The sequence below is a fragment of the Pseudopodoces humilis genome, chromosome 3 (assembly GCF_049639895.1).
Source record: "Pseudopodoces humilis isolate 2021_Gansu_Grassland_sample_001 chromosome 3, ASM4963989v1, whole genome shotgun sequence".
In the NCBI taxonomy this organism is placed as follows: Eukaryota; Metazoa; Chordata; class Aves; order Passeriformes; family Paridae; genus Pseudopodoces; species Pseudopodoces humilis.
Window position 1 is genome coordinate 52,548,742 of NC_142202.1, and position 12,303 is coordinate 52,561,044.

At 43.4% G+C, this 12,303-nt stretch overlaps 1 protein-coding gene across 7 annotated transcripts in view; it reads right to left on the bottom strand.

Moving 5' to 3' along the window:
- Window positions 1-317: 317 nt before the first annotated feature.
- The window catches only part of HIVEP2 (HIVEP zinc finger 2), a 138,686-nt gene continuing 126,700 nt past the window's right edge, over window positions 318-12,303 (bottom strand). For all 7 annotated transcript variants that reach the window (XM_014263500.2, XM_005518443.3, XM_088052583.1 and 4 more), the window contains 3 exons: window positions 11,046-11,147; window positions 9,575-10,485; window positions 318-2,871 (listed from right to left, as the gene is read on the bottom strand). In XM_014263500.2, the coding sequence (XP_014118975.1) occupies window positions 2,053-2,871; window positions 9,575-10,485; window positions 11,046-11,147 (1,832 nt within the window). In that variant the 3' untranslated portion in view covers window positions 318-2,052. The remainder of the gene's footprint in view (window positions 2,872-9,574; window positions 10,486-11,045; window positions 11,148-12,303) is intronic.

A 12,303-nucleotide genomic window follows, 5' to 3' on the forward strand; every position in this document is an offset into this window, starting at 1 on the left:
GGAATAAAGGCAGAACATTGCAGTGGGTATGAGAAGCTAACCTTTAATGTTTTGAAGTGGTCACCATCCATTATGGTATTACACTAATCATATGCCATCGTGCTAGAATTATGACAACATGCCACCTGTGGCTCTGCCCCCACACAGTATTACCAAAGAAATAAACTGGTTTGGTTTGATAGTGAGATGTGAGAAAGCCAATATATGGTTCACATTTTTCACTACCACTCACATTTTTAAGGGTGCTTCTTGTGCAGAATGCTGGATCACCAATAAACTTGGAAAATTCAAAGAACACATGAAAACTAGACACCTCATGCATGTAACTGTATATTTATTTCTTTTTAAAGAACACTCCTTAGATGTATTTTCAATATACAAACTTGTTTTCACAGATTTATAATCCACTAAATAGCACAAAATATAATCCAGGTCGTTGGTTTCTTTCATCTGTGCGTATGCATGCGTGTGTTTGAGTGCGTGTGTGTGTGCGTGCGTGCGTGCACGCATGCTGCTGGTGGTAGTGGTAACCCACCACACGTGTTCAAACACAAGCCCGAGCTCCTCCTCCCTTCCCTCTGGAGCAAACCTTGCCCAAGTGGAGGTCCTACGCTGGAAGACTGTGACTTTCTTGCCCATGAACCCATTTCAGAAGGGGCCGGGGTGGCGGTGCTCTCTGCCTCGCCGGCAGGGCCACACGCCTCCGTCCACAGGACAGGACGGAACGGGACAGAACGGGAGCCTCCCACGAAGCTGGCAGGGGTATTGCAGTAGGGAGTGGCCAGCTGTGGAGGTTCAAGTGCGAGGAAACACCTTTTTCTCCTCTCCAAACCCCTCTCTGATACTCCAGGGCACTTCTTCGTGACACCTAGGCCCCTTGGCCAGCCCTGAGGAGCAGGGGACTGCCAGGCTCGGCAGGGCGCCGTGTGTCCAGCCAGCAGGCCAGCTCCTCGCCCAGCCCCAGGCGGCCGTAGGGGCCTCGCCACCCTGCTGCTGGAGGCCAGGAGTGGGTCAGCACGCTGCTGGGCTCTGCCCTCCGGCAGTCAGCAGCGCCCCGGTCCCGCTCCTGGCAGCACCAGCAAAGCAAACCTTGCCGCTCCCGGTGAGCTACACAGATGGCACCAGTGATGCACATATTTACACGGGGTGGAATGTTTTCCCATAGCTTTTTAAGGAGTATATAGATCAACATGTTCACATAAGACCAAATACTTTTAATATATTTATAACTGTTTTATAAAGCTTTGAAAAAACTCACAATAGCACATTGTTTTACTTTAATGCTTTACGGTACTATCAGTTTAAAATCACAATCAGCACTTAAGTTATAGTCAATCCGGCAAACAAGAGACAAAAAAAATTACAAGAGTTAAGAACTGACTGATACATCTTTTATCTTTTTTTTTTATAACTAATGCATAAGTGCAGAATAAGATAAGATACTCTAGTTTAAATATCTTGTTTTACAATATACATTTTGTTCTAATTACGCAACAGTAAATCCCATGCTTCACATAGAAAAGCAATCCACAACATTAAGAAAAAAATTTACAATTTATGAAACAAAGTAAATAAATATTAGTATTACAGAATCAGAGCTGTACATAAAAGCTGTTCAGTTTTAATCATATAAAAATATGTTTTAGTGCAACCTCACATATATTGATGCTGTTCTGTTTTACATCATTTAGATCCAAGTGTCCAAAAAAGGAAAGAAATTACATTTATTACAAAGCAGATACACAAATTCTAAAATATGTACAAATTACTGCTAAAAAAATGCTTATAAGAATATAAGCAAAGTAAAGAAAAGGCACAAACATCTGTACAATTTAAAAGTACCAGACCCAATAAGAATTTCAAATTTAGTTTTGGTCAGGTTCATGATGACTTGTTACTTTATCTAATTCTTTTGATATAACAAAAGTATATATAATAGCAAACTACTGTAACTTAGAACAGGCATGCTGTAAAGTTGAATACTTTTTCTATCTCTAGAAAAAAAAGAAAAGTGGGGTAAATGTATGGGTGAAAGTCTCCATGCATCTCAGATCAATGCGGCTTGCTCTTCTCAGATGACGGATCTTGCCTTTCCTGTGTGCTTGATGGGGGGTCGCTCCTGCTGTGAAAGCCCAGCTGCTGGACCTCCACAAAGCTCTTGCTGTAAAATGTGGGATGGGCTAGCGCAGTCTGTGATGTACCAAAACTGTCCTGTTCACCACCGTGCAAGTCAGGATGGGTGGCTGAGGCACAGGGCTGGCCCGGCTCAGATCCACTAAAGTGTTTAATGCTAAAATGTGCACTTTCTAAGGGTTTCTGGTGAGGCTCAGAAGGCCTCTGCAGCTGCTCCGCCCCGTGCAGAACGGCTTCTTCTGTGGCGATTCGCAGAGAGGCTATGGCTTTTGTACAAGTCTGTATGTTCTCCTCCTGCTCCCTCTCGGTAGCCACAACACTGTCCTCGGATGTGCTCTGCGCCAGCAACAGCAGCGGCGAGGAGGGGGCGCTGGGGGGAGCAGCGGGGTGCAAGCTGTGCGGAGAGGTACGTTTCTCATGGTGCTTAGAAATACTATACGATTCTTTTGTAAGGGTTTCCGCAGTTCCTCTTTGCTTCTCCTCAGAGACCTCCCTCTGCAGGGCCAGAGTGGACGGAGAATGTAAACCTGAAAGGGCCACGGGGACTGAATGGACCATCTGGATACCCCCAATTGGCATCATGGGGATAGGTGCTCGGATCTGCTGCTGGGAGTGTAGTGGAAGATGACTGAAGACGTAGTCGCTCGGACCTTCGGGGAACAGGCTAGACCTGCGGTGCTCCATGCCTCCTTTTTCTCCATATATGTTGAAGTAAGGTGCCTGAGACAACCCCCTCCGCTGTAACCAGAAGAAAAAACAAAGACATGTCAGCAATGCTACTAGCAGAATTCTTGTCTGGCTGCCAAACCACCTATCTCCTTTCCTGTCTAACACAACCTTCCATTCACGAAGCACCTTTCATCCAGATGGATCCCAAAGCACTTGGAAAACTCCACTAATTGCATATCCAAACAACAGAGGAGGTTTTGCTTAGCTCAGCCCTACAGGGCTCATGCCTCTGAGGTGAAAGGCAGTGGCCAGTGAAGGGAGTTCAGCAACACAATGCAGCAATTTAGGTCAGGAAGTGGAGGGTATTATATTCAACTGAAACTTTGAACAGAATTTGGGGTAGATAGGTTTTCATTCCCCAGGAGAATTTGGCCACGAGATCCATCTTACCCTCTCTTTTGGAAAACCATGCTGGTATTTAAACTTTGTTGCAGAGAAGTCCACGTCCGAACATCCCCTGCTCACCACCCCTGCTTGGCATAACAGGGAATATTTGACAGCATGTATGTATTTACTGCCTTCTGAAAAATCTGCTCTTGAGCCCCACAGAAAGCACTTGCTCCTGGGAGCTTTACCCAATCCTTGGTGAAAGCAAGTGGGTATTTCCATGCAAGTTCAAGTGTCTCTGTGCAATGAAGACACAAATTTTTCTAGTCATTGAGACAATGGGGCACCCCACTTATCTGCAGTGTAAACAATAAATAATACCAAAAGCACAGGCATCAGCTGTGAGCAAAAGTGATGATTCTGTCCCAGAGGGACTCAACAACTCATAATAGGATTGAGAAGAATGGGGGATTTTGTAACGGCTAATAAAAGCCAATCTCGCAGTATTGACATTTTCACTGCCTTCCCATTAGTTCCTGCCTTGGAAGAATAAATAGCTCCATCTCCACTCAGTATTAAATATGCCCTGGGCTTTTGGGTTCCTTTTTTTTTTTTTTCATTCTTAAGTTTTAAAATTTGTTTGCTATCTGATGATTAAGTATCATCTATTGCTGACCAGAGGAGTAATGATGACAGAAGTGCAGGATGACATTTTCATAATTATATGTGGGATTTGGCCACACAGCTCTTAGGGACTCTCATATGAAATTAAATGAATGAAAACTCTCATCTCTGCTCTGTAAATTGACCAAGCATGGATCAATTGCCCCAGAGCTGTAATGGTACCACAGCCTTGGTGTGGCAGCCCCAGGACTGTGCTGCTAAATGCCAATGCATTGAAGTGGCAGCAGTTCACTGCTGGGAAATCCTAGCTCTCAAGGCATTAAGCAACCTCTTGATCCCATCCCAGGGAGCTGGTTTAGGGGGCAATTAAAGATTCAGTTTCTGTGCTACCCAAGGGCTCAATCTCACTGTGCTCAGATGCTTTGTCCTGTTTAATATAAATCAATGTTAAGACAGGAAAGGGTGACCCATAATCATCAGAGTCGAACTTCAGAGATATTATTGAGAGACTAATTTATGTTGGGAATTTTCCTATTCAGAAAGTGAGACACTTGAGTCTCATAAAAGAGAAACTGTCACAAGAAACCCCAGTGACAACACATTATATTGCTGAATGGGGAAAACAATATAAAATAAACTGCAGCTGCCAAGCCACAAGACAGTTCACCTACTCTGTCAGTCCTTCCTATTGCTAACTTCACCTCTGCACAGCTGCTTGCCCCCTATTTTTTTTTCCATCTTTGGTCTGTCAACCAGTTTCTCAGTCATATTGTCCTTTTGGATGTTTCCTACACCATGACATTTATTACTATTACATCTGATGTGAACTTGGGCTAAGGGTAATTGAGAAAAAAAAAGAGTAAAACTCATCAAAGAATAAACTTAGTCACACACAAATTTCTAATTGAGAAAGACACTGGCTTCATGTTTTATCCTTCCAAAGCTTCAAAAGGGAATAGAGCAAGAGTCTGTCCTTGTTGGAGAGAGGTGGCTAACATGACACAAACTGCTGTGTGCTTTAAAATCAGCATCCTCATCCAAGACATGTCTCCTATGCCTGATTTTAACATAGTGGCAGTGTGTGCATGTCATTGGATACCTTCCAAGCCTGGCTGGCACATACTGGATTATTTTTCTCTAGCTCTGGCAGGTAAGCTTGGAAACAGAAAACATAAATGGCTACAATCACTAGTAACTGTTCCTACCTCTTACCCTGCTTTTATTTCCTTTACCAATATCTAGCATTTTCATTCCTACAAGCAGATATACAAGCAGAATACAGCATATTCACAGGGAAAGACTGTCTTTTTTCAACCAGCATCCTGAAAATCCAAAGACTTTCTTCAGCTGACAAGGCAAGTATTAGATCACAGAGCACAGTGCAGGAAGTCACAGTATCTTTTTGCACTGCAGTCAGAATGGGTTGCTGCCAGTGCTGTGAACTGAGTTCTCTTTGTCAGGTGATGGGAATCCAGTTCGTTTCCTATTAATCTTCATTTGTTACAGCTTAGCATATTTCCCTTCAATTCCAGGTGACATATAATTTCCCAAGCAGCAGTATTCTGTAGCAGCTTTTCACTAAATGCTGTGACCTGGTCACAAAGATAGACTGCCACATCACACCCCTGAGCAAAGCCATATCCAGCTTCACAAGTCCCCCAAAATGCCTCAGGGATGAGATAGGGTTTACCCTGTATCTGGTACGTCACCCAAATCAGGCTGTGGGAGATTAAGAGGAAGATCACATTTCAAAGCCAAGCACCCTTCACACATCCTCTGGTCAGCCTCAGACCACAGCTTGCAAAGACACGTTGGGTAGAAAATAGTCTCTTTGATTAGCACATCATAAAGTACTTGAGATTTTTTAAAGTTAAAAACCAGAAAACACTGAACTCTGGAGTGAAAGTCAGTAGCAGAGCATACTGCCAATGTGCCTCCTGAAAGATACGATGCATAATAAAGTGATTATAACTCCATGTGGCCTTCACTTCCAGGATCAGCTCAATTTGCAGCCTGACAGAGAATGCACCACAGTAGCCCAGATGCACCAGTGAACATATTTACAGTTTACCTGGAATTCATAAGTTTCTGGCTCTCTGTACAAGAATGCATTTCACTCAAGATGATAAAATAGTGAGTGTTTGGGGAGGGATTTAATATCCATGTTTGGGATGATATCCCAAGTCCTATCAACTTTCAAGTGGTCATATAGGTGCCTAATTCCCGTCAGCCCTTCTGAATATATCAAGACTTCAAAATTAATGAGATGAGCAACAAGATGGCAACACAAGCAAAATCCACTACTGCCTAGAAGCTGAAATAGTTGTGAGAGACAAGTCTGTACCACTCACAGCAAGGCACCTTCTCGATCTTGTTGTGTCTATCCTGGGACTGGAAGAAGAGGCAAAAGTTCTGGTCTGTGCTAGGAAGTAGCAGGGTGTACTAAGGGCTGGGACAAGCAGGAATGGAGTGAAAACTGTTTGTGCTGGATCCCACATTCACAATGCATGTGTTGTGGGTTTGGAAGGGAAGGTTGGTTCAGATTAACCCTATGTGTCCCCTTTGCAGTCACTTGAACGGTCACTCACAGTTCAAGTGCACATGCTGCCCTCCTGGTGCACATTTTCAGTTTAATTCCATCTGACAACAATCCAGGTCACTTACACCAAGATTGATCTGAAAATATGAGTCAATGCACAAAAAATATGACAGCAGAGACATATGCCTGATCCAAACTAAAATGCTAAAAGAGATTCACTCAGTGTGAAAAAATTAAGCCTTCCTATTCCTTCTCTTTTTCTTGGTACTGGCAGAAGGTGACTGGGAAGAAGAATCTGAGCCCTTTGATAATGGCATCAGTCTTCTCAGTAAGGGAAGAAACCTCTGGCATTGACAGAAGAGAAGATCCCAACTGTATTTAGAGAGCAGAAGATATCTGGCATTAATTTTAAAGACACCAATTTAACTTGTCAAAGCCAAGTGTGACCCAGTATACACTAGAGAATTAGGCTACTTTAGAGAGAGTACTCTCTGTTGAAAGAGTGTATCCTGTTATTGAATGCCACAGGGAAAAAAAGTGTGTATTTTCTTGTATTTTTATACAATCTAAAAAAAGAATTTACTTTCACCATGCTCTTTTCCACTTCCTCAGCAAATAATTTTAATTGCTTTCTATGTGGTGCTTTCAATGCCAGAGCACTTTACAAGCCTTTTGTACAAGACCACCAAAGTGCATGGAGCAGGAAGCAAGATGAAGGGCAACTAGACCAGCACTGGCCAAAGAGGTTAGAGCAAATACAAACATTTTAGTTGAGAAGAAAGAAAACTGGCCTCTTCTGGGAACTGCAAGCACTAGATGCACAAAACTGCCCTTTTTCCTTCAAGGACTGGGAACCCAATGCAGCTCTTAAAGTATTTTAGGGATTGTAAACTGGCATATGCATTACCAATGCAGCTGCTAATGATGTTTAGGTCTGCTGGATTTCACTAGTCTAAAAAGTGAAAAACAACTTTTATTCCTTTTTCCTCTCTGACAGCTTTCATTTATAGCAAGCTCAGGTGTTATTTGTCTTCCCACATGCTGAGTATAATAACTTGTGTTTCACTTAAGCTTGTCTAATGTTTGGCTAAAGTACAGTTTCCAGAAAGGCATCAAGAGACGAGGAATCCATCTTTTCTTCCCTGCAGTCATCTGTTGCAAATGGCAATCATCCTCATTTGTCGTTTTTTTTCATTTAAGTTTGCCTGGGCTCCAGTGATGCCTCCTGTATTCAGGTTGTAGTGACTCTACTGAGGTCTGGCCTTCTCTCTCAAAACACTCAACATGCCATCAAGTTACTGCTGCTTTCTGTAAGACAATTGATCTTTTACATTGTATTTTTCACTGCCACGTGCCTGACTCTACCTCAAAAACAAGGTAAGCTTTACAAGTCCATCTGGCATGGTGGACTTTTCAAAAGAAGGAATGAGAAGTGCTAAGAGAGTCCTTACAATGTGTTAAATGCCTTGCTGGAAGGTGTGCATAACACGTAAGAAAAATATTACAGCAAGAACTGTCAGATGGCCAAGGATGACTGTTAACATGCTTTTGCTAGCATCATTACACATCCCAAATCTTTACTACAGGATGCCAGCATGTCTCACATGGGACATGAGGGACTGGGGCACCCTGCACAATGTCAGCTGTAGAATCCCACATGATCCCACTCATTTGATACTAAGACATCATGACTGATTAAACTGGTGACTCTTCACCTACTTGTGCTTCCTCATGTAGTCAGTAGAACTGCTGGTGGGATTTGTATCCTCTCTCAGCTGTGCAGTGATCACTCCTGTGAGAGTGCAGCAGGGTTTCAGCATGCCCTTTCTCAAGGGCTGTTTAATCTGTCACCCCTCTCCAGTGCTCTCCTGAACAATTTACTAGGTCATGGGGCCATGTCTAAGATGTGGGAGAAGTGCCTGTGTTGCTCTCTCCTATAAATATGGCCCCTCAAGTTGCAGCTTTCCCTTATACCCCCGAAATACTGAGAAATCACTTTTGGATCTGCCAGGCTGGCAGCATCTCAGCTCTTTTTGGTCCATCCCTACCCCAAACATCTTTGCCCAGGTGCATCCCTCACTCCATTCCTGGCAGCAGATAATAAATACATCATCCTGACTCTACAGAGAAAATCACACCAGGGCTGAGAAATGCTGACTGTATGAGCTCCGGGTTCAATTCTTCTCCTCCACAGAGGAAGAGCACAAAGAATACATGGAGAGCCAAGAAGACTGGGAATGGGGGAGCAGGGAGAAGAGGTCAGCCAGGAGAAGAGCAGGGAGCAAGGAGTTCTGAGATCATCTGAGACTGTCACAGCTTGCCCAGGTTGAACCCGCACACAGGCAGGCAATGAGAGGGCAGCCACAACAGCAACATGGCGAGGGAAGCATAGTAAATAAGTAAGTAAATTCACACACAGCAAGGCCATCTTATCTCTGAAGATGTAATCTATTTGTGGAGGAAATGCTTTGTGAATGCTAGGGTTGGTCAAAAGTTACCAAAAGGGAAGAGCACAGACAGCAGCTGTGCAAGTTTTGCATATTTCCACACAGACAGTTGCAGCACTTTCTGCAGGGCAGACAACTTCCTGCTCCTCTCACACAATAATAGCATCTAAATTCCAGCCACAGATCCTGATTTCAGTTGCACTCTGCTTTTCTAAGAGGTTTCATTATCTTAGCATTTTTATTCCATTAAACAATACTCAGTGATGGGCACCATATCACAAGAACAGGGCTTTAAGCCTTGAACTTGGCTTGATCTCGCCTGAGAGTCCAGGAAATACAAGATTTTTACAGAGCAGAAGCAAGCCTCCCAAACCACGTAAGCCTTCTGGACTGTTTAAAAATTATACATATACATACATATATACATATATATATACGTATATATCTATTATATAATATATAATATATACGTAATATAATGAATATGGAGGCAGAAAATGCAAACCAGCCTAATTTCATTGAAGTTGATGGAGCTACTCAGAATTCTGCCAAGTGAACACTTCTCCCTTAGGCTGACTCTAGTCCATCTAAATGAATCAGCATCCTGACTTTGTTCCTGTCTATTCCAAATTTCTTGCATTTGTTCTAGGACTTCCCACCAAGGTTCAAAGTTTTAACTTCTTCTTCTACAAAGCTGCTGAGATTACTGAAATGCACAAATTCAGTAAGAGCACAGTTTTTGACAAGAGGAATGAAAATGTTCTTTCATACTTACTGAATGTCCCACTGGAATAGATTCAGACTGCAAATATTGACCCATGGACAATGCTGGATTATGGTACAAGCCCCTCCGGGGAGATGCCGCTCTGACGGAGGCCATGTATCTCCTCTCTCGCCTGGGAGACAAATCTCTTCGAACAGACACATCTTTCCCTGGTGACATTGGTCTCCTTGGCGATAGGTGACGTCTTGGTGACATGTCCCGTCTTGGTGATAACTCTCTCCTCAGCACAGCCTCCTTCCGCGGGGAAAGGTGCCTCATGGGTGAAATATCTCTTCGGGGTGACAGATGCCTTCTGGGTGACAAATCCCCTTTTGGCATTAAATACCTCTTTGGTGAGTTATCTCTGTAGGGTGAAGAATCGTAGCCAGGTGACGATTGTCGACTGGAAGGTGAGAGGTCCCTTGGAGAAGAACTGGGATCTAAGGAAAGCGTGCAATCCTCATCCATGCAGCTGGGTATGTCCAATCTGTCTTTATCGGGCTCCGAATCCGTACTCTTACTCTGGAAAAACCTCTGATATTCTGTCATTTGTGTGTCTTCACAGGAGTCGCTTGGTGTTATAAGCTGAGTAACCTGAATGCTAGGTAAGGTGACCAAGTAACTGATGAGGGAAGAGTGTCCCACAGAAAGGGAGCCCTCGGGGGAAGCCCCCTGCGATGCCCCAGCCGAGTTCACTGACAGGGAGGAGAACCGAGGGGGCTGCGGGCTGGTGCTTCTTGATCTGGTTTTTGGTGTCGAGTCTCCCTGAGTATCATCAAAATCATCCTCATCTTCATCATCATCATCATTGTCATCGCCATCCTCGCCATCCGATTCCTCCGCGTCAGAAAACTGGTGCTCTGCTGACAGCCCTGCCAGGTTGCTGCTCTTCTCTGTCTCCTGCTGCATGTCCTCCATATTTTCTGAAACAACCACAGCAAGTCCAAATGATTGGCATATATCCCACCTCTCACGCCACAGCCATTCCCCACCCAGCACACTCATTGACATTGCTGGATGCTCTTCATCTGGGATGGCTGCATAAAGCCATCCCTCATCGATTAAATCCACATGTTTTTCAAAATAATACCTTAAAACTCTATTAAAAAGTTCTGAAAGGAAATACAAAAGCAACTTCATCCTACACTACCTTGCAACATCACTAAATGTTGCCGTCTCTCACATTTTAAGTGGAAAGATTGGGAACCTCGTATGAGACAGATGACAATAGGCCATCCTTTTATTTCTAGTGCCTCTTCATGTAAAAAAGTACAACCCAGACAACTAGGTAGGATATTTTTCTTTTTTACTTCCTGTTTATTAAAAAGTTAACTCTCAATTAAAAAACGCCCCAAATACTTGTAATATATTTTCCCATGCCCATCACTGTGCTAAAGTGCAATGAGTCATTTGCAGATTTCATACTTTCCATACTTGAGTTGGAATGAGGCCATTCCAACTAAATTAAATCATTTTGACATACCTGCTTCTTCAGTTTCAGCATCATCCACAGATGTCATTGATACTCCAAGCTCCAAGCATTTTTTCATGTGTGCTTTAGACTTCATATGTTTTGTCAGATTTCCTATGGATCAGAGATTAATGTAATTAATGAACAACAACAAAGATCACTTTTCAAGTAAGGTTTTGGTACATCTTAATTCCACTATGCTGCAGACAATGGGTTTTAGCTTTAAAAAAACCACAACAGATAGGTCTGATTCCTCTAGACCACTGGTCTCAGAGCCTGTTTCAATGAGACTGCGTTTTTATATCTTAAGAGAATAAAAAATTCAAATAAACTCAGGGCCTGAGAGGTACATAGGCATCTCTCCAATTTTCCACATGGTATTTACTCACTCCTAAAAAACTCACTTTTGGATGTTACCTGTTCCTGGACTCACTGTTCATGATACGTACAGACTGCTTAGACATCAAAGTAAGTCCACAGCAGAGCAGCCACTCAGCGCTCATGCTCCTGTATACACAGTGGCACCCTCAAGGTAAGGGCTCTCCCATTTACTTGGCACATGGTTTCCAAATGCTCCGTGTATTTGAAGCATTTGGAAGCAAAAGTATCCCACAAAAAACCAAAAAAAACAGTTATGGGAGACTTCTCAAGTTTACCATCTAGTTGCAGTCTCTGAACTGAAAGGAGCTGTAGTCACAGCATCCACCTGGGATGTGGGAAATTCAGGTTCAGCTCCCAGATTTAGAGTACAGATCTGAACCAGACACAGCAGAGATTTGAAGGCAAATCTCACATTCCCCTGGGGGAGCAATCTAATACTAGACTATTGACTTTCTGGAGTGCCTGTCTTGGTCTGTTTTTTCACAGATAAAAAAACTGGGTCAAGATTGGCCCCAAGAGACATTTCATGACAAAGAATCTTGAGTACAAAGCACAAGCTGGAGAATATTGCTCTAATCCATTTGCCACTTCAGTCTCATTCTAACACCCAAAAGGGAAAGCATGGCACAAGCAAACCCAACCCACTACCAAGACAGGGTGCTTCTTAGCTCAAGGAAAGCCCTCTGGAAATGCATTTATGCTGCTTCCAGGACCCCAACCAGCATCTCCAGACACCATCTCGGGGCAGGAACACTTAAGCCCCCTCTGCTGGGTAGTGCAGGTGTGCTTAGAAACTCACAAGCCAGGCTCTTCTCAGACTTTCAGTTCCAGCTAGTTCAAATAATTCCCTTCTCTGTAGGAGTTTCTTGTGCCTGTGCACCGTATGAAA